Genomic DNA, 22,586 nt, shown 5'->3' with positions numbered 1-22,586 from the left:
GAGGGCTAATCAGGAGAGATTGACGATGGCTAGAACATGCGGCCACATCTGAGATGTGAGGTGACATTTTGCAGGCATGCAGCTGAACAGTATGGGAGGGGGGTGGGGTGTCCAGGGATGGCATTCACACGTGCATGAAACCATAGGTCCTCTATGGAATGCCACACTTTGCAGTGAGTGCTGCGAGCAGTTTCAGTTCATATAAAGAGAAAAGAAGGCCTATCTGTCTGCTCATCCCTCTCTCTGTGTATGTTATGCATATTCACAGAATATGGCTTATAGAGACTTCTCCCATGAAAAGTTGGCTCAGTTCATTTTTAGTGCCTTAATCTGTGTAAAAGTGCAGGGTAAAATAGGTATTTTAAGTAGCAAAATACAAACTACAAAAAAATCGTATAGCACTTAACACTTGCCCAAGCTGTTAGCTGATAGTTAGCTGATGAGCTGACATCTTAACATGACTTTAGCCAAAACGTTTCACACTGCCTCCAGAATTAGAAGTGGGCATTTTTATTTTGACAAAACCCCTTAATAAATTCAGTTTGGAACTTTGGCAATTTTCAGACGAAGGCCTTGTCGTTTTTTTTCCTTCTCTCCGCCTCCAAGAGCTGCTCTAGAAAAACAAACGGTGGTGCGTCTTTCGGGGCCGACCAGGGTGGCTGTGACGTGGAGTAAAAACCTGGCTGAAACGCAAACGCTGCACTATCCCAGCCTCAACATCTGGAAGGGTTTTACACCTTTTAGATTGTAATGGAATGTCTGAGCTTTGCTCTTTCCCTCTTTCTCTCTCTGTCTCTCTCTTTCTCTGTCTTTCTGTCTCTCTCTCTCTCTCCCCTATCCCTCTTTCCAAATGCTTCCCAAACAAATAACTATCCTCCTCATTTGAATCCTACTGTAACAACGTTGGGGTAACATCCACATAATGTTAGAACGAGTGGCTTCTGTTTGTAGCAGTAGCATGCAGCTGTGGCTGTGCGCAGCCGCTGTTGGGACGCAGCAATCCTGAGTTGTTTATTCACACGGTGGACTGGACAGTGAAGTTTACTTACGGTTAAAAATAACAAGCGGGAACGGCCAGGACAGCAGTGACCATAACACGACTGTGTTGCCCTTGTCAGAGCTGAAGGTAAATCTTTAGACTGATCCAGCGGTGCAGTGGTCTGCTATGGAACATCGCTTCGTCCGGCATACATGTTTTGAATTTGAGAAAATTGGAAGCTGAGACTCAACCATCTGTTTAAGGCTTGACCTTGCACCCCCCCCCCCCACACACACACACACCAAACAAAGAAACAACAAATAAAAATAGGTTAGAGATTAAAAGGAAATGTGATAATTAAAATTCTCTCCACTGTGCCTTCCAGGAAACTGATGCTGGAGAAAGAGTTAGCTGGAATGCTGTGGAGAATACGGTGGGAAGATCTGCAGTCCGAGAGTCCCAACAAATACCACAAGCGTGCTGGCAGTCGCCTAACTCTGTCCCAGGTACTAGTCCCTACTGTTCCCCTCACACGACGGGGGCTTGCTTGGAGACTATGCCTTTCCCAGGCTGCGCAGATATGCCATCAATTCACTTAGCCCAAAGTAGCTGATTTTATGAAGCTGATTCTTGTTTTATGTCCCAGAAGTAAGAGAAGTAAAAAAGAAATTATTAATTTTGTAGTCTGTTGCTTGTGTTATTGATTTTTAAAAAAAACATTGAGCCAAGAATCACAGCCACAGAAATAGCTTATTTTAGTGAAGGTGCTGCCCAAATTAGCATCCACCCTTGACAGAGAGTACTATAGACACATCCACTTTTAAAACTTCTGAGGGTTTCCTGGCAATCCTGTTAGGAGTAGTTTTGTTGTATTGTAAAATGGTTCACTAATTCAAACATTAGTATGCTTGCATAATGGTCCAGAATAGTTCAAATGCTTTCAAAATGGCTTTAGTGCCTGTTTTTCATTGCATTGTTTTGGACATGCATTTTCATGACAAGTACATTTTCCAGGGTTCTTATGCAGTGATCCTATGTGAACATGATATTTTTCAATGTGTTCTACCACATTTGACTGAAAGTGAGACCTATTCTGTGTTTGATTTACAAGTAAAACATTTTTATAGTGTTTTATGATGTCTACAAATTAAATCACTTTTGGTGTTTTCTTTTTCTTCTGTATTCTAATCTAAATCACTGTCTAAAGTGAATTGGGTGTTTTAATATAGCATACTGAATGTGAAGCCTGTATATTGCATGTTTGTATTTTATTAGGATCAAGCCTCAAGTCAACTTTAAACATTAAAAAGAGAGTAACTAACCATAGGTCCTACAGGTTCTAGTTACTATAGCAACTTATTATAATGTCACATGCCAAGGCGGCTCTTGTCATCTTCCTCAAAATACATCAGATCTGCTTGTGTGTTCTTTCACCAATGCCCTGCCTAGGAAGGTTGATCAAACATGTTCAGCCATTCTTTAGCGAGGCATTCTGCTTGTCTTATTATCAACCATGCCTCTTGTTGTGAGATCCTGGCTAGATTCTAATGAGCACAGCCAGAGCACATCCAGTCCAAGAACCCTTTGGATTCTCAGAGGCTGAGTTTGTCCTTTCCTTTCCCTGTATGCTCCTGAGAAGTCTGGATTGCCTCAAATGGCTGCTAATGTTGTGTGCCCTGTGTGGTCTTTCCAGAGGGGTTCCAGCTATGGGTCCTTGATCACAGCGCATGGCAAACATCAGCTGTTTGCAAAAACAGGCTATTTTAAGGTAAGCCTGAGTTCTTCTGACATTTTCCCTACCCCCGCTCTCCTGCACACCCACACGCATGCAGATTCACTGATAGAGGGAGAGGGAGGGGGAGAGAGAGAGAGAGAGAGAGAGAGAGAGAGAGAGAGAGAGAGAGAGAGAGAGAGAGAGAGAGAGAGAGAGAGAGAGAGAGAGAGAGAGAGAGAGAGAGAGAGAGGGGGAGAGTGGGTGATCTGACTTCTCTTAGATCAGGATGTACTGCAGCAGCATGTTCCAGTACAGTTATCGACTCAGCCGTATTCCTTGTGCAATATTAATCGGACTATGGCTATCGATATGCCAGTGACTGAGTTCAGTTTTTATTCATTTTATCAAATAAAACAATCATAGTATCAATTCCATGTCCATCATGGTAGCAATTCATGAATGAACCTCATACATGTACTTTAGAAAGCAATGGAACATAAAATAACTTGATAAGTGAAGAAATACCTTTCCTCCCAGCAGCCTTTCAGCACACTATGTACATGGCCTAGGCTAAATCTATTAAGTCAGCTGAATATTTCTGCTGTTGCTGGGAATAAGAGACGCCATATTAAATGTCATATTAAAATGTTTCAATGACTGTAACCACCTCTTAGGGCGAAAGACTGATCTACAGTCTTATGGAATTTAATTTGTGCCAATTTTAAATAAATAAAGAACTATGAGCTATAGCACCTACATAATGTTTGAGGCATTTCTGTTGTTTGAGCCATTTCTAAACCTGTATCCATGTCATTGTAAAACATGTTACCAGCTAACTATCTGGATAGCTAATGTATTTCCCATTTTCATTTAACTCCATTTGCTGGCTAAACCTGACAAGTGTGCACACAGGTCTTGCTAGGTCTACTGTGGTAATTATTACAGTAATTCAGGGTTCATTAAGATGAATTGAGTAATTCATCTTAATATCACCAAATGTCACCATATTACCTCCGATTATTTAATTAATAAACTGTATATCACATACACTACAATCATTGAAGTCCTCCATGACTCTCAAGTCAGTATATGTCCATCAGTGGCCTTTTGCTAGATTCAGTCGAAAGTAATCAACAGCAGATAATTGGCCAGTGAACAAAGAGGTCTTGACTGACAAGTGAATGATCTTTTATGAAAAGAGGCAATATCAAAATACATATACTGTCTAAAGTGCAATTTGGAAGCGTCCCATTTGGAAAATATCCATTATAAAAATACAAACATTGTTTGAAAAATGTCAAAACCCCTTATGCATTTTAAAATATTTAGTTTTGACCCCTGGAATAGTGGAATAGTGAGTTATGAGTGAGTTATGAGTAAGTCACAAATGTTAAGCACTGTTTTTTTTTTCCATTCTCCAAATTCTGGATGGATGTGTACTCCGAGGTCCTGAAGGTGTCACCGCATTGTAGGAGTAAGGAGGGCAGGGGTAGCTCAGTGGTTAAGGTACTTGTTATGATGTAACATCATCATCAGAGATTGATCGGTACAGCATATAGAATAGTGGGTTATGATGTAACATCATCGTCAGAGACTGATCTGTACAGCATGTGGAATAGTGAGTTATGATGTAACATCATTATCAGAGACAGTATGTATAATATTGAGTTATGATGTAACATCATTATCAAAGTCTGATCTGTACAGTATGTGGAATAGTGAGTTATGATGTAACATTATTATCACAGACAGCATGTGTAATAGTGAATTATGATATAACATCATTTTCAGAGACTGATCAATAAAGTATGTGGAATAGTGACTTATGATGTAACATCATTATCATAGACAATATGTGTAATAGTGAGTTATAATGTAACATCATTATCAGAGACAGTATGTGGAATAGTGTGTTATGATGTAACATCATTATGAGAGATAGCATGTGTAATAGTGAGTTATGATGTAACATCATTATCATAGACCGATCTGTACAGTATGTGGATTAGTGGGTTATGATGTAACATCATTATCAGAGACAGTATGTGGAATAGTGAGTTATGATGTAACATTATTATCAGTCCTGGGTTTTCATCAGCGTCTATTTGTTCAACTACCTCAGTAGAAATGGGCTGCCAAGCGTAAATTATTTTTCTCCAAATATATCGACCACATTCTACTGTTTTATTAAGTGTTATTGTATTTTGTCTGCTTCAATGCACTCCTCTATGGGTGTGTGTGTGTGTGTGTGTGTGTGTGTGTGTGTGTGTGTGTGTGTGTGTGTGTGTGTGTGTGTGTATATATTCCCCACTTACCCTCTTCCAAATCTTCTAAATCTTTTTCTTTCAAGCTCGGGTCCTGAGGGTCCTGTGTAGTATCTTAGTACCTTCCACATCTTTTCAAGTTCTTCTCTCAGCCCTTAGTATTTTTCAAGCTTTTCATGTTCCTTGGTCCTGATGTTGCTATCACTTTGAATTGCCACATCTATCACTACAGTCCTTCACTAATATGTCCAGTTGGTTATCCATTACCGTTTTGTCGGTCTGGTTCTGGATTTTCCATAAGATCTTAGCTCGGTCATTCTCTACCACCTTCCCTGATGCTTATACAGCTTCAAGCATTCCAGGATATATGTGTGGAGCATTGAATCATAGGCTTTCTTGTAGTAAATCCAGGTGGTACACAGGATTGTCTGTCTGGTCTTACAGTTTTGAGTGACTGTTTTATCCACCAGTAACTGTTGCTTGGCCCCTCTGATATTCTGGCCTTTCTGGGCTCATGTATTGAGCCATGTGTCTACTCATCTTAGCTGCCAGTCTTCAGTTAACCATTCAGGGCCTGTTACATCCATTAGCAGCTGGTTCATTTGTGCTGCCAGACATTCATGGAGTGCAGTGAGCTTTTTCAACCAGTAGGTGTGGAAGAAATATAAAAAGAAGAAATAGAGAGGATATGGAAGGTTGTCACCAAGATTGTCCCAGGGAGTGATAGGGACACTTTTTGGCTGTGACCCCTAGTTACTTTGACTCTCAAATGCAACTTCAAAGTCAAAGCAAAGATTGTACAGCATACTCTCCTCCTTTGAAATGTTGGTGCTTGCTGATGGCCCAACTTTAGTTGTACCAAAGATCAGGTCATGGATTTCTTGAGTGTTCCCAGTCATTCTTTCCTGGACACCTTCAGTTTTTCTTTTCGGATCCATGCCTGGATTTCACTAAATCTCTTTTACAGTAACCTCAATTATAAAGGGCACTACACAAATAAATTGTATAAAGTAAAGGTCAATTAAGTTAGAGCTCATGCTTGTCTTCCACACAAGCTAATCACTAATGCGTACATTTTTCTCACACAGGGCAACCTGGTAGCAATCAAGCATGTGAACAAGAAGAGGATTGAGTTGACCAGACAAGTGCTCTTTGAACTGAAGCATGTAAGGCAAGAGGTTTGCATATAATGTTTGCGCGCGCGCGTGTTATAGGCCACTGTTTATGACCTCACTCAGTAACCTCACTGCCCCTGATGGTAAAAGCAAATTCCATTTCCACACACCCGTTTTAAGGTGGGGGTGGGGTGGGAGCATGAGGCCATGGAAAAGGGGGAGCTCACTTTTACAAGGTGTTCCAAAGAAGGCTGAAATATGGCCAGCAGTCACCATGAATAGATTGGAAAAATAGCTTTATGTAAAAAATAACATAGCAAACAAATTGCTATGTCCTGAGACAGAACACAGTTTTGATGTGCTACTCCCAAAATCCCAAAATTGGGCAACAGGGATGAAATCCCCTCAACCCCTCCACTGTCCCCTCCGTCTGTACATCGTCTGAGTCCTTCGCTCGCCTTGGTTCAAACACTGTTCAGATAGCAGCTTTATTTGAAGCTGAGCTTTGGTTGGGCAGCCTCCAGCTGAGGGCAAGGGTCCACAGAAGCCGCCAGCTAGTGGTGAGCACTAGCACTAACTCTCTCTGGGGCTTCAGTAGAGACGTGTGCGCGGCGTCTGTGCCTGGATGAACCAGGGAGCCCTCTCCCGTGGGGTTTATACCCCCCACGAGAGGCCACAGCAAGAGGGGGAGGGGAGAGAGGGAGGGCGCAAGCGGCTGCCAGTGGAGATGTAGAGCCGCTTCCTCCCTACTGTGATCGCCCTGCTCCCTCTGCTGTCCAGCAGGGGGGATGTTATGTAGGTCAAAGGGTACACTAACTGGAGTTAGCCTCCAGACCTTACAAAGATGTTACTTCTCGCTGCACCTCTGAGTCTCAGCAAGGGGTAGCTTCTGAGATCTTGTTGAAGATCTCGCCTGGAGTAAAAATTGAGTATCTTGAGTAGAAAAGTTGAAGGCTAAACAAAATCAATTCATAAAATTGTGGATTTGTTATAGTTTGCCATGTTTTCATGTTTTATGTCTATTTGATTTCTGTTTTATTTCAATATATTTCTATTTTGTTGTTGTTGTTGTTTGTAGATGAGGGATGTTCAGTTCAACCATTTGACAAGGTTTGTTGGTGCTTGTATTGATCCACCGAACATTTGTATTGTGACGGAATACTGTCCGAGGGGAAGTCTTCAGGTAAGCACTTCCTTTACTTAACCTTGTGTATAATAGGTCACAGTTTTGTTTGTTAAATATTGGATTTCTATTTCAAATCACATGATATATTCATAGAATTAGGCAATAGAATAAATTTGATTGCAAGATCACATGAAAAAAAAGTATTTAGCTATTGCTATGATCAAAGGTGCTTTAAAGTTTTTAGGTTTTTTAAAAAACTGACATTTTTATAAACACTTATGTAAGGCACCTAGTTCTTAACATTTCTGGGAACTGGTCGGAGATTTTAGTCACTGTCTATCTTGCTGTTGTTGGCGTTTACTCCGATGTAGTTAATGCTAATGAAAATGAGTGGGTCAAAAACAGATCCCCCTTATCAAAATGCCTAAGTGCACTGATTGTGTGGTTCATGGTGATGAGATCTGTTTTGTTCTTACAGGATATTCTGGAAAATGAGAGCATTAACTTGGATTGGATGTTCCGCTTCTCTCTGATCAATGACATTGTCAAGGTGTGTGAGAGTGCCGTTTTGCCAGAGCATTTGAACTAGAGATTAAAGACTTTTTCAACGCCACAAACGTCACCAAATGCAGCAAACATTCTGTCATCTTAGTAGTGCCTTGTACTCAGCTGTAATAGTCAGGCACACCATTAATGGAGCATGGGAAGGCAATGTTGCTTTAGAGATTTTCTTGTCTAAAAGCCGCCTCATTAGTAAAAGAAAATAAATTACAATCAGAGACAGCAAGATAGTGCATTTGGAAGAGAAGTAAACTAAAAAAATTCTACTTCAGCTTCATCCCTTCATTAAAACCAGCACTGTGTTTTATAAATACGGAGCCAAGACATACAAAAGCACTGGCTTTCAATGAAAACATTGCTCTGCTATTACATCAAAGTGATCTGTCAGTTAAGTAAGGAAAACATGCTTTCCCTTTCAGGAGGAACTAATAGAAAAAAATAAGTAGTGCTCTTATCAAGAAGAAAGATAATTTATGAGTGATGCAGATTGAATCACCTTGAGAAGACTGTCCAACCTGAATGGATGCATAAAAAAATAGCATTTCTCAATTGGCATTTCCAGGACATGTCGTTCCATTCCAAGTCCGATAGTTTTATCATTGACTTAAGCATGCAAGCATTCAAATATTTCATTTAATACATACAACTCTGGTCATTCAGCCACAGTGATGGCCACTAATTGTTTTGGTTGAGGGTTCCATGTGCTCTTCCTCTTTGAGTAACCATTAAATGGTACTTAGATAGCTTGTTACATAAACATTTTTGGACAAAATTTTATGTGTCTTAAGACTTTTTCTAAATCAATGGGTGTTCTTCAACATTTTCTCATAAATCTAGGGGTAAACCCATAACACTGCATTCCGTTCCTGTGTTGCCAGGGAATGAACTATCTACACAACAGTTACATTGGTTCCCATGGAAATCTGAAATCATCAAACTGCGTGGTGGACAGCCGGTTTGTATTGAAAATTACAGATTATGGTCTGGCAAGCTTTCGATCATCATTTGAAAATGAAGACTCTCATGAACTTTATGCAAGTAAGTAAACAACAAGATAAAAAAAAACTTCCTGTAGTTTCAGGTTAGAAATGAACATTGAGCTGTTAATGGTTTGTCCCAGTCTTTAACATATTTATTGGGGTATTTATTATAAAACTCCAAGTAGTACTGATTATACTGAGAAAAGGTTGGATTCTGTAAAATAATAAAAATTTTGTTTATTATTATATGAGGGAGTAGTTATCTTTTGCTAGCAGCAGATATATATATATATATATATATATGTGTGTGTGTGTGTGTGTGTGTGTGTGTGTGTGTGTGTGTGTGTGTGTGTGTGTGTGTGTTTGTTTGTTTCAGGAAAGCTATGGACAGCTCCAGAATTATTGATATATGACAGGCCCCCAGCCCAGGGGACACAGCAGGGAGATGTGTACAGCTTTGGTATCATCCTGCAGGAGATAGCCTTGAGGAATGGAACATTCTATGTAGAAGGCATGGATCTGAGCCCCAAAGGTTAGCACCACATTGAGCCCCTTATGTCAAACCCCTCACATGGTTGAGTTGGCATTGTGGTTTTGGAATGTTCATATGAACAGGTAGGTTTTTTTTTTCTTTTATAACCACTATGGAAAATGTTCAGAGGACCCAAATATGCTGTTTTATTCATTTAGTGTTAAAAAAAAAAACCAGACCAAACCTGCCAGTGAGTACCTTCATGTATATGCCCTATTCACCACAGAACCCACTTTAACATGTGCTCATGTGAAGCTGGGTTCACTTGAGACTGTGCTCATGTGAGGCTGGGCTCAGGCATGTGTTCCCTGCTGCAGAGATCATCCAGAAGGTGCGGAATGGGCAGAAGCCCTACTTCCGGCCCACGACAGACAACAGCCGCCACTGTGAGGAGCTGACTGTGCTGATGGAGAACTGCTGGGCCGAGGACCCCGCTGAGCGGCCCGACTTTGGCCACATCAAGATCTTCATCGCCAAACTCAACAAGTGAGCGCTGCTCAAAACCCGCAGGGCGAGCCACACTCAGCAGCATGGGCCTGGGCTCGCTGTCTGTAACCCTGGGCTAGCCAGTTCTTAAAGTTAGTCTTACTGAAGTTAATAAGAAAGTTAGTCTTTTCTTTTGTTTTCCTTTATCCTTTCCTTTTTTTGCTGTTCATGACTTATAATAGAAATAATGAGGTTTCGCTTGTAGCTTAGTTTGCAATGTGGTCTTAAGCATAATTTGCACTAGATATTTTTGAGTGAAGCAATTTGACATATATTTGTAAGAAATTAGTCTTTGAATGTTTTATTGCCAATTTCATAGTCTTTCCATAAATTCTTTAAAATGAGTAAATAAATGTTGCCATTTAAATACATACTCGAATATACTGAGATTTAATTTAAACTCCTCAGTGTGAATTTTTATGTGTAGTTCATCAGTAAGGGTTATCAACTGAGCTGTAGGTATGGCTCCTAAAAATGGATCTTCTAACTTTAATGTTGGGTTAATCTGCCATACATCTAAAACAGTGTCTGCTTGTGTATATGCCTGTCATATATACTAAAATTCTATATATAGTATAATTAAAAATAAAGTAAAAAGTACTAATGAGAACTTTAATATAAAATGTAAGTTAATATACTAATTAAAATGTGAATTTACAGAAAGCACCGTTTGCAAGATTTGTACCCGAGATCAATCTGTTCCAGCCTCATGGTTTTGTAATAATAAATGTAGGTATGTGTGTTCAAAGCCAGAATAGTTTTGGATGAATCAGCATTCGGAGTTAGGACACTAGCTGATGATGAGTCATCAGATATCTCCTGTGGAGTTTCAGAAACTGCACCTCAGGTCTGTGAACTCCCATGTTGAGAGGGCTCACACTGAACTCCAACACACATCTTTTTTGCTTCACTGAGCAGAGGTACCATCCTGCTGTTACTGGCTATTAATCCGCCATTAACAGTTACTCAAAATAAATTAATACATAATTTCATAATCAATTTGATTAAGCTCAATCAAACAAGAGCCAAATCAAGCACCAAATCCTTTGAGTGATTCATTTTCTTTTTTGGCTACATTTGTTTACATGATGTTTACACCTTAAAGGGTCCCCACCAGTTGACGGTTTTCTGACTGCTGCTTGTGTATGTGGCAGAGAAGGGAGCACCAGCATCCTCAATAACCTGCTGTCCAGAATGGAGCAGTATGCCAACAACCTGGAAAATCTGGTGGAGGAGCGAACGCAGGCCTACCTGGAGGAGAAGAGGAGAGCAGAAAATCTGCTCTATCAGATCCTGCCGCAGTGAGAGCCATTGTTTGTAATATCACCCCCAATCCTTTACTGTTGCCACTGTTTCTTCACCTCAGCTTGATGAGTGACGGTGATTAAGAGTTAACAACCCCTCCCCTGCCTGTTAATGGAGGTTCACAAATGTTTCTTTGCTCAGCTGAAAATAATTTCACGCTCTGTGGTAGCCTATTTCAGACAAAATTATGTGAGCGAAATTAACTGACCTGCTTCCCATCGTGAGAAGGAGATTTGCGTTCTTATATCAGGAAAGCCTTAGTAACAACAAGCGTTACTATTGGCTCCCATGTAGTGCCGTGTTAGGGATGAATCTTCTTAAGAAACACTTTTTATCTCTTGTACATGCATTTGTCTTGAACTTGATGGTTACTACATTGTAATGCCGTAAGTCTGGACTAAATAGTGCAGCGTTTGCAACTATGCGTGAGCTTGAGTAGCTGTGTAGCAATTTTCTGGTTCATTTCACCCTTCTGGGTTTATTTGGTTTGCTTGCCCTTTAGTTCAGTCGCGGAACAGCTGAAGAGAGGGGAGACAGTGCAGGCTGAAGCCTTTGATAGTGTCACTATCTACTTCAGTGACATAGTGGGCTTCACATCAATGTCTGCAGAAAGTACACCGTTACAGGTATGTATGTGACATTCAAGAAATATGCTTGATATCCCATAGAACTGTTTGAATAATTGTAAACTACAATTATGCTATATTGTTTTGAATCATTGACATCACTGCATGAACTGCAGGTTTATTTGATATAGGGGTTGCTGCTTATACGCTGAGTCTTAGTAGCATGAAAGCAGAGCAGTGCTTTGAACTGTGAGCAATGTTAATATGAACTGCACGTATTGGGCTTGACTCTTGAGTTTGATGCAAAGCTGAGTCAGAGAGATGTATGGGCGTGTTTTTATTTCCCCTTTTTCCCATATCCTGTGTTGCTTTTGCTCTCTTGGATGTTGCTTTTGCTTTCTTGGATGCCTTCTCAAAACACGATCACCTTCTGAAGACCTGATGTGTAATACCCCAATATGGTCTGGGTTTTCTGTTGTCTGTGGCTACAGCAAGCTAGCCCATCTGCAGTGGAGTCTACGTTTGGGGAGAACGTGTACTAATTTTATTGTATTCCGTCTTAGTTTATTCATACAAATGGTATGCTGTGGGTATGGGCATGCATCCAAATTGGGGCGGGGCAGGGCAGAAAGTATTTTAATTTAAGGGAACCGCTGGGACTTGATCACATGAAGGAAGGCATTTCTCAGCAGACCATAATGGAATATGGTAAAGCTAGACACACAATGGATGATATTGCATAGTCTTTGAGGCAAGGTTGAGGCAAGAAACAGTTTTAGAGACGTTCTACCTACCTTAAAGGGTGACAGTGATCTAGGGAGTTTGGAGAAGTAATGGCTGTATATTTGTTCAGATAAATTCCTAACCAAATGTACTGACCACAATGACACGCCTGGACTTCCAGCCAATTAAAAAGAGACTTGCAGCTGTAAAAGAAACTGCCTTCCCTTTGCTCTCAGCAGTGCAGAGCAGCTTTGAGACCAAACACATCTTTTAACGGTATCATACAACTCTATTTTTTTTAAATTATATGCATGTATTTTTGTTGTTGTTGTTGTTATGGTGATTCTGTTTTAAGGTTTAATGTGAAATCCTCATAAGACAATGCTGCTGTTATACCTTAGATAAATAGATAAATATTCAACTTGAATGATTTGTTGTTTTTATATACTGGGGATAATTTTATTTATATATATATATATATATATATATATATATATATATATATATATATATATATATATATATATATATAATAATCTCTTTGAAGATTCTAGCTGAGTAACTGCAGTATACTGTAGTAGAGATGTAAAGATTCAAAATTGTAGTAAAATACACAGAGTTTCTAGAGAAATAGAACATTTCCGACATCAGCTGTGCAAGCAAAGTGCTTCTCAATTAGTAGTAGGAGCCAGTTTATATATGAAAAAGTAGATGTTTAAATCATAACATTCATTCCATGGGGTTCTAAAGTTCCAAGAGTGTAGATGAGCTCCTTTTATTTAGGAAACTAGTTTAGGAAGCACTTTGCTTGCACAGCTGATTAAAGGCCCCTGTCCGAAACGTCCTGTTTCTCTGGAAACTCTGTGTACTTTACTACAATTTTAAATATCTCTACATCTCTTACTCCAGTACACTGCAGTTACTCACCTGGAATCTTATATATATATACACACACACACACTCGTGACTGAAATAGAATTTACCTCTATCCAGGTTGTGACATTGCTGAATGACCTCTACACATGCTTTGATGCCATCATCGATAATTTTGATGTGTATAAGGTGAATGACATGCTTAAAAATCTTCTAAAATATTTTTTGATGGGGTTATCCATTTAAACTAAATTTTTCCATTGCTGCTTGAAGAAACCATGGATAACTCTACCTGCAGAATGTGGAAAACCTCATGAGGATTAATGCAAATCTCCTTCCTCCTTTGTCTCAGGTGGAGACCATAGGTGATGCGTACATGGTGGTGTCAGGTCTCCCAGTGCGTAATGGTAAACTCCATGCTCGTGAGATTGCCAGCATGTCATTAGCTTTACTGGAACAAGTTAAAACCTTCAGAATCAGACACAGACCCAATGATCAGCTGCGGCTAAGGATAGGAATCCATACAGGTACTCCACCTCCTGAACTGAATGCTGTAAAGTGCATGGAGATTTTATGTGGTGGTCAAGCTATTTGTAGTTAACATACTGCTCATTTTTGTTTGTCACAGAATAAGGCAAAGTGCACTACAGATGGTTTCTTATGTCTAAAAATGTAATGGTTCTTCCACCTACCGCATCCATGCCCCACGTTTGACTGTGATAAGATTTAGGATTTCCTGTTGCTCTTTTCTGTTTTTCGCTCCTATTTGCTTCACAGCCAAGCACTAATCCTCATAAAACGGCTAAATCCCGCTGTGGACTCTGATGCAGGATGTGTTGTGCATTGTCACCTCGTGTATACACAAGCCATAGTGGACACTGTAATAAGCTTAGGGCTTCTACAAGTGCAGGGACTGTTCAGGGCTTTAATCTGTCAGGTGTTGGCTTCTGGAGTTCTGGATTATATCTTTCAGCAAGAGTTAATTAATCCCCCTCTTTCTCTGTGTGTGTGTGTCTGCTTGGTCTGTTCTGTGTGTTTATGCTTGTTAAGGGCCTGTCTGTGCAGGTGTGGTAGGCCTTAAAATGCCCAGGTACTGTCTGTTTGGGGACACTGTCAACACAGCATCAAGGATGGAGTCCACTGGGGAAGGTGGGTGAGCCTGTTTCTGATATATTTTACAAGGCAGTAATGTGTCCCTTAAGGAAAAAAACATGCATGCAGCAATTCTCAGCAATTATGACTCATACAAGTCACATACATTTCTAACCTTCAGTATCAATTTACCAACCTGCTCTCGATTTTGTCCTCTGTTAGCTGTAAGCAGTCTACCTCATCTTTTACTGACAGCAGGCCAACACATACGGTGTTTCCAGCATATAGATCCCTTCAACACGTACTCCCCAATGTGGCTATGCTCTGCTCTGAATGAACACTTACCAGCAGCAACACATGGAGTGGCTCATCCGCACTCAACTTCAGCAGCGTAGTGCCATCTGTGAGGCTCAGATTGGCTTACTGCCTCTTTTCCTGCACTGGCTTTCTATGTACTTAATAACCATTAATAATTAATGGAGGTGTCACTCACCATCCAGCCTTGGTGATTTATAGTATACTATAACTAAGCCTCAGCATCCACTCAGAGGGTAAAATCTAGTGCTCACCCAGATGGATCTACTCCATATGGAGCCTATATACATTATTAAGTATGTCCAGTCTCTTCAAACAACAGCTTATTGTGCCTGGTGTAGACTGCATACATTACTCACTAGACCTTTGGCCAGGTATCTGGTGGCTGCCTAAGTGTAGAGTCATCAGTATTTTATTGGGTTCCTGCTGTCACTCTGGGCACTTACTGTGATTGGCCATTTGGCTTGTATTGATGTGTGTTCTTTTACTGTGATTGGGTGTTTGGCTTGTATCGACGTGTGTCCTCTTACTGTGATTGGTCGTTTGGCTTATATCGACATGTGTCTTCTGCAGCCCTGCGGATACATGTGTCCTCAGCCACCAAAGAGGTGCTCGACGAGTTCGGCTACTTTGACCTCCAGCTGCGAGGGGATGTGGAAATGAAGGTATAGAGGTCTATCTATCTATCTATCTATCTATCTATCTATCTATCTATCTATCTATCTATCTATCTATCTATCTATCTATCTATCTATCTATCTATCTATCTATCTATCTATCTATCTGTCTATCTATCTATATTTAAAATATTGTCAATGTTGTGACTTGTGTGAATCTTTATTTATTTATTTTTATTTGTTGTAAGATGTTTAAAAATGTAAAATCTTTTTCCTAGACTTTTTAAGATAATGGACCTTTCCAGTCTCCAGAAATAGTAGGATAACCTTCTACATCAAGGCAGAGCATGTCCAGCTCTGATGTCAGTGGTTGAGTCTCTCTCAAATTACAAGCCGCCTGCAGCTGAGAGGGAGACTCAGGACGTGCACTGTGCTCCTGTCGACATGGAAATAATTTTTTAAATAAAACTAAAGCAAACAAAAGCCCAGAAAATCTCAAGATTATCTACTTTGTGTTTGCTAGTTAAGATAATCTGAGGCTGAGTCTTGCCCTCTGCTCAACATAATTACAGGTGGAAGAAGGTGGGCCATGTGGTGACCCATGCTGATGTCCCTGAGCTGGCTCGGTGCACTCACTGTTCATTACTTGCTCCACCAAGCGGGCTGAGTGCTCATCGATGGACCCTATTGATCTTTGCCTTCCTTCTTTCAGGGCAAAGGCAAAATGAGAACATATTGGCTTCTTGGGGAGAAGACAGATGTCTATGTTATCTGAGAGCCCTGCTGACCAAGGCAGAGCTGGCCGAAGCTGCTGCAGCAAGAGCCACTATTCTGGATGTTGTTCTACGTTCGAGAGGTTGTGCTGCTTCACCACCCAGAACAATTACCCCCGTTACCTTTTGAGGGAGGTCTGTTCAGGTATATTTCATACCTGCTTTTACTGCAAAAAATAAAAATGTAACGGTAATTTTTATGATGAAGACTCTTATGTGTTGAGACTTGGTGCCTTTTCCTTCCAAGTGAGATTCTTATTTTTGTGCTTTCTATATTCAGATTTATATGTGATTTGGAAACTGTAAATGTGTACTTGGTATCTTTATCCCGCACACAAAAAGGATAAGGGTACAGTGTATTGAATATAGTGCAGGCGTCAGAAGTGAACTTAATATTTGTATATATGTATATCCAAGACATTGTAAGATATTTTGTTCAATAAACGTAATAAAAAGGAGTGGACTGGTTTGCCGTTCTTACATCAGTATGTGTTGTTCTGTGAGTGATTTTGTCCATTTGGTTATCCTGCAACTACGTTTTCTCCTACGACGCAGCAGGTTCAGTTGCCTCGTGAACAGGCTGGGTTGAAGAGGAAGTCTGAGATTACTCACGTAGTCTTGTATACCTCATCCTCCCACAGAACTCTGGGACTAGTATCATGTTACAGAAAATGAAGCACGACCGATACTCTCTTGTATAACTGAGTTGAGGATTAATTTAATAAATTCAAGATAAAATACTTATCGTCCATTTCCTCCGAAGCCTCAGTACTTTCAGGTAGACGACAGGATTAAACGTTTACCAAGGTTGATTTTACGAGCAGCAAATAAGAAACATTTATCTTTGCAGCGTGTCATATTACTCGTCCTACGAAACCATAGCGTAATCATGTCTTATGTCATATGTCCCCCGTGTGTTATTTAAATAATGTAAAAAGCCATGCGGTGATCAAGGTTCATTACTGTGCACTAAACAGCGTCGTGGAGTATGGGTAGTCTGAGGGGATGACATCACTGCACATTAACTGTCCATTAAGCATCTGGGTCTTTTAACATCTGTATCAGAGTGTGTAACAGCACATGTATTTAGCTCTTTGTTGGGATTGAATGTACCCGTAACGATAGAAAACATAAGACTTGGACAATGTGGGAACATTAACATGTTGTTTCCCTTTAAATTTGCTATTTGTAAAAGAAAATGCTTTTATTTTAATAATCAAAGAACCCCAATGTTTCCTTTTTGATTTCAGAGGTTCTAGTCAAGTTTAATTCTAAGCATAGCGCTACTGCAATAAAATCAACAGAAATACCCCGTAAATATAGTAATACAAGACGGCAGGTGTGTTATACGCCCGCGTGTCGCAGCAACATCCCACCTACACAATTCTTAATTACCTCCCACTCGACCGGGTCGCTGGCGCGTTCAGTAATGAGGCAATGTGCCCATGTCGTTCTGTTCTTTGTTTTCAAGTCTTAATAAGTGTAGGATTTATGATTATGATTATAGCCTCTTCAATCAGCAGTCAAAGGGGCAGATAGGGCCAAGTATGCCTTGAATGAAAAAAGTGATACGTCTGTACTGTCCCTTTTAATTAGCGAATGGTGTGGAAACCCTAATGACTGGGTTTAAAGACTGCAGCTAAATCCAAGGATAATATGTTATGCCATTTTAGACTTTTCAAATTCTAGAGTTTTAAGACCTTTAGACAAGGAACCAAAGGAACAATTAAGTTTAAAATCAAGGATCTTTATATATACATTTATCTCATCTGGAATGTTTCCGTGCAGCTGAGGTAGAACAACCGATTTAACCACGAATTTTACACTGCTGCCATAAAACTGTCAGTAATTAGTATCTGACTGATACCTAAAATTAAAGCATATCTTACAATTTCGACATATAGGCATGTCTAGGCTGGTAAAGAAAGCAAACAGCCCCCAGCTCCCGACAAAGGCAAGTGAATCTGCACGAATGCCTTCTAAAAATGACTTGTTGCTATAGCTACCCAGCGCTAATCCTCGATGAAAGCATGAAAGAGTAGGATAGTGGCAGAGTGCTACGTTGACTGACAGTCAAGTTCTGTAAAAGAGAGCCACAGCCACCGCGTTAGGAAGGCAATGAATCAGTCGGTGTCATCGACATAGTTAGCTAGGTTTCTCGCTCGTGGTGAAAAAGTCAGATGCCTGGTGTTCTGATCCAGTTTACATGTTCCTTGGTCAATGCCCGAGCGTAGCCCATGAAGTTACAGCTCGCATGACGACTGAAGGGAATTAGCCATTAGTCAAATGTTGCGAAGTAGCATAATTAATGAAACAAAATATGCCGTACATAATAATTACATTTTTTTTTTTTGCAAACACTGCTAAACAGCCATATATTAGTGATTTAAAGTTAGATGGATTAAAACGCACGCAATTTATTTGAATCGTTGGTAAACTGAAAGTTTTTCCTTGGTTATACATTTATAGCACAAGAGGGTGAACATGATAGTAGAAATCAAATGCTTCAAATTTTAGGATAATTCTCAGGAGTGAAGGGTGTGAGGTCATCCAAACTCTCGTTAATAGGTGTGCTGAAGCTGGCATTCTTCTTAAATGGAGTATCTCTAGTTCTGACTGGTGTCATTCCCTGTAAAATCAAACAGGGGCTTCTCATGAGGACCACAGAACTATCATTCCTCCAATTACACTGTATTTATGTATATGTGCATTGTGTAAAGTGATTTGCAATCTCTGTTCAGTACCTGAATCTTCTGGTAGTTTTCGCTCCAAAAAGTGATCGCCTGATCAGTTTTGTAGTCATGATCCTAACAACATGCAGGCAATGTAATTCTTCTCCACAATAATTTAACTGTTCCTTCAGCAGATGACTAGGAAACGGCACTATACTATGACTAAACTTTAACAGTTTTTATAATGATAAATGGTGACTCGAAATGAAGAAATTCTGTAAAATCACAGTGAAAGCGGAGTGTTGTGACAGACCATGGTCACGGCTGGGCAGGCAGGCTTGAAGCCATGTGCTGTGTAATCCGCTCTGGTTATGGAGCACAGCTCATGGGCCGAAGGCTCGGCGTTGAGCTCTGTGTGTACCTGCTCACTGTAAAACAGTAAAATGACACCACACCATAAACTGTGCATCACTTTAACCTGACTCTTTATCCGAGATCTTTCATCACATCTTGCATGAGACATGACAAGCTCTTAGACTCCTGTGCTTTCACTCATATGTGTGGATCACTCATATGGGTTTTTTCAGCATGGAGTCACAGCAAACAAGTGCACTCAGTACCAAAATGGTGAATGGAAATTAAACAGATTTGGAAGATGAGTGATTCCTCATCAGAATGCAACATCATTTCCAAAGTGAGGGCTCCCTTGAAACTGAGGTGTAGGAGAGCAGACTATGATCTATCTTGCTATCTTGGACATGTACTCATGGACCTCTTTTGCGCATGTGTACCGTGTGACACGATCACTCAGACCATGCCAGGAGTCAGTATTATGTAATAACAGCAACAGGACAGACCACAATGTCAACGTTTTAAGGACAACTGAAGCACATCTGCTGCTTCGGGTAATGTCGCCGTACCCTGCTGATGTATTCACTAGTTTACTGAGCTGAAGGTTTTCGCAGACTGCTGGGTAATGTTTTTATTAGTGTCTACATCCTGTCTCTGATTTAACCCATTGACTGCTGTAGTTCTTTTAAGAAAACACAACTGCCCTCCCAATTTTTTGACACAAGGCCTCTTCTCTAGATGTGGCCAGTCACTGTTCAAACTTGGCCTTTGAGCCAGGGTTCATACCCAGGCCTGTGGCTATGAGATACTGTCTTGCTCTAGGTTCATATTTGTTATGTCTCTTTTCTCAATCCAAAGCAGGGGACAGTTGTCAAGGATACATCATGTGATTCATATAGCAACAAATATAAAATGCCATGATAAAGACTAATTAAAAACTTTGAATTGAACTGTGACACTGAGACGCAAATACTCTTACATCATAGTTTACTGTTTCCCCTGTTCACTTAGATCATAGTCTGCTGTTTTACCTGTTTGCTTACATCATAGTTTGCTGTTTCTCCTGTTTGCTTACATCATAGTCTGCTGTTTCCACTATTCTTTTACATCATAGTCTGCTGTTTCCTCTGTTGGTTGAAGCACCACCCCTGGCAAGCTGACACTCTTGGGCACCTGAGCAAGGCCCTTAACCCTCAATTGCTCAAGTGGTACTGTCATAATTGTATGTTGCTTTGGATAAAAGCATCAGGAAAATGTAATGTAAGCTTTTTGGGCAGTGGTAGCTCAGTGGTTAAGGTACTTGACTTGTAATCAGAAGTGGTTCAAGTTGCCACTGTTGGGCCCCTGAGCAAAGCCCTTAACCCTCAATTGCTCAAGTTGTACTCAGTCATTATTGTAAGCAGCTTTGGATAAAAGCGTCAGCTAAATTCCATAAATGTAAATCTTAAAACCTGAAACTCACTACAGGTCTTTTCAAGTCTATTTTAATTACCTTATCCTTTTGATGAGATCCTTCTCCAACAGCTCAGTTCGTAAACCTAGAATAAAATGTTGTTAAAATAGATGTTAAAATGAAAGAGATTATCCTGAAAATAATTTTGTATTTGCATCATTCTTAATGTATGGACAGAAAGGCTGCCCATCTATAATGAATCACAGTTAATGCCTATACTGAATTTGTGATGAATACATTTTTAACCTTAACGTTTAGCAAATATGTTGACCACATGGCAAGAAATACAGTATGAGATGAGTACAGAAACATGATGCAAATACAAATTCTGCAAAAATAGACATGATCATATTTACCTCTCTTTCTTACCCCTGATCCTTTAGGGGTGATGTAGGCAGCTTTCACTGTACTTACTACTTTAGATGTTATATCCACTGTAAGGATTCCCCTGTGTCCATTTTTGTGGATGTCTAATCTGGTCCCAGTACTGTCCAGCAATGCAGTTGCTCTCTTATGCAACAGAGGTGAGATACATCAGTAAATTAGTATATAATCATGATTGTGCCAGTGAGCCAAGCAATACCTAGTATTTAAACTTTCTGTGTATATAGCTAGCAAGCTGTATGTTTTGTTTTTTATTTAAAAAATAAGGTTTTGTAGCAAAATAGGCCTTGTATATTAAAATAAAAAGTTCAACCTTAATCACTACAAATTTTTAGATCACTATAGAGTAAATGATCGCAAACCTACAGGTAACATTAGAACAGTATATTACTCACCTCCTCTACCCAGTTATCCAGTAAACATCTCCCAACTGGTTTATTTTCAGCATTAACTTCCGAGGAACTCATTTTAATTACATTTATATGGCAGCTTATAAACAACGCCTTGAATTAAGTTGTCATTTCTATTTTTTAAAGGACAGTCTTTAATATCGAATGGCAAAATGAGTGTGTCGGAAATATTTACGAGTCTCAGTTCGGCATAGCGTGGGCCTGCGTTGCCATAGCAAATGTAAACAAAAAGCGTTCGGTACGTCATCTCCTTTGTTTTTCTTACTAAGAAAAAAGGAAAGCGCCCGCGATGTTTAAAGGTCTATTGGGCAGATTTCGAAATTATAAGAGATAAGAGATATTTCCATACCTAGTTGTTAGTATTAGCTCCAACTTATTGTTAGTATTAGCTCCGGATGACTGTTGATGAACAGTTTATTTTGAACGTGTGGATTGAACTGCCAGTTTGAGTGATGTAAATGCAGTTTCTTATTTAGTTCCACTTTATCTCTTGACCTCCGAAAGGGCTTTTGTCTTACAGGAGTCCATCTGAGTCTCACTGTGTTAATCACTGTGTTTTATAGACCAGATCAGAAGCACGTGGTTTCTATAAAGCACACTAATTAATATTGCTAATTGAGTGCAGCTAACAATTAAGTGTTTTGAGTATCATCAGAGTCCAGTTGCAGAAACAATAGGCCTATAATTTAGGCTAGCACTTAGAATATTAGTACATATCAATACTTAAATCCAGTCCTAGACAAAGCACTGCACAAATTGGCATTATTACTTTAAATCTGATGGCATGTTGCTAAGAGCAACCTGATTCAGCTAGAGGATGCTGAAATCAAAGCAGAAACCATGACAACATTTGAAACTGACACGAAGGCCACAATGCGTTTGTTGGCTTCTCTTTGTGGTCAAGATGATCCCCCCCCCCCCATCTGTGGGCAGCAAAGGCTCATTGGTGGCATTTGTTGGCATACCCATTCACTATGACCAGTGTGAGACTGAGCCTATGGGACATATTTAACTGTCACTGAGTGCTTTAAGAGAAGATTTGCCAGGCTACACTCCTTCATGAAACCAAAATTAGTCAATTGGTCAGTGAAGAAATCTGACCCTGTAACACTGTGACCTCTTGTGATTGGATCTGAGTAACAGAGCAGCATATACTTTAACAACAGGACAGCATCTGCAGGTGTATGCTAGATCATTTTGAGATGAACTGCTGTGATAGAAAACAGCTCAAATGATGTGTTTTATAAAGAATACAAGAAGCAACCTTTAATTCTGCAGCAAAAGGAATATTTGAA

General features: G+C 40.0%; 2 protein-coding genes across 3 annotated transcripts in view; one reads left to right on the top strand and one right to left on the bottom strand.

Moving 5' to 3' along the window:
- Nucleotides 1-16,479, top strand: part of npr2 (natriuretic peptide receptor 2) — a 30,707-nt gene extending 14,228 nt beyond the window's left edge. Inside the window, exons 8-22 of one of the 2 annotated variants that reach the window (XM_081719195.1) lie at nucleotides 1,365-1,485; nucleotides 2,673-2,747; nucleotides 6,046-6,135; nucleotides 7,151-7,255; nucleotides 7,677-7,748; nucleotides 8,638-8,797; nucleotides 9,116-9,271; nucleotides 9,589-9,757; nucleotides 10,912-11,058; nucleotides 11,565-11,688; nucleotides 13,345-13,413; nucleotides 13,577-13,751; nucleotides 14,275-14,373; nucleotides 15,205-15,296; nucleotides 15,961-16,479. In XM_081719195.1, coding sequence (XP_081575321.1) covers nucleotides 1,365-1,485; nucleotides 2,673-2,747; nucleotides 6,046-6,135; nucleotides 7,151-7,255; nucleotides 7,677-7,748; nucleotides 8,638-8,797; nucleotides 9,116-9,271; nucleotides 9,589-9,757; nucleotides 10,912-11,058; nucleotides 11,565-11,688; nucleotides 13,345-13,413; nucleotides 13,577-13,751; nucleotides 14,275-14,373; nucleotides 15,205-15,296; nucleotides 15,961-16,023 — 1,717 coding nt within the window. In that variant the 3' untranslated portion in view covers nucleotides 16,024-16,479. The remainder of the gene's footprint in view (nucleotides 1-1,364; nucleotides 1,486-2,672; nucleotides 2,748-6,045; nucleotides 6,136-7,150; nucleotides 7,256-7,676; nucleotides 7,749-8,637; nucleotides 8,798-9,115; nucleotides 9,272-9,588; nucleotides 9,758-10,911; nucleotides 11,059-11,564; nucleotides 11,689-13,344; nucleotides 13,414-13,576; nucleotides 13,752-14,274; nucleotides 14,374-15,204; nucleotides 15,297-15,960) is intronic. The other variant, XM_027027346.3, reaches the window with a different exon arrangement.
- Nucleotides 16,480-18,418: 1,939 nt separating this feature from the next.
- spag8 (sperm associated antigen 8) lies at nucleotides 18,419-21,497 on the bottom strand. The gene is made up of 6 exons (XM_027027352.3): nucleotides 21,277-21,497; nucleotides 20,854-21,007; nucleotides 20,537-20,582; nucleotides 19,007-19,121; nucleotides 18,766-18,828; nucleotides 18,419-18,650 (listed from the first exon to the last, which is right to left on the bottom strand). The coding sequence occupies exons 1-6, from the start codon at nucleotides 21,346-21,348 to the stop codon at nucleotides 18,528-18,530; spliced, it is 573 nt and encodes a 190-aa protein (XP_026883153.2). The 5' UTR covers nucleotides 21,349-21,497; the 3' UTR covers nucleotides 18,419-18,527.
- Nucleotides 21,498-22,586: the final 1,089 nt, after the last annotated feature.

This window comes from Electrophorus electricus, chromosome 8 (assembly GCF_041902795.1).
Source record: "Electrophorus electricus isolate QZ-2024a chromosome 8, ASM4190279v1, whole genome shotgun sequence".
NCBI lineage: Eukaryota > Metazoa > Chordata > Actinopteri > Gymnotiformes > Gymnotidae > Electrophorus > Electrophorus electricus.
Note: the sequence above shows the minus strand (reverse complement) of the source record. Positions and strands in the feature narration are given on the sequence as shown.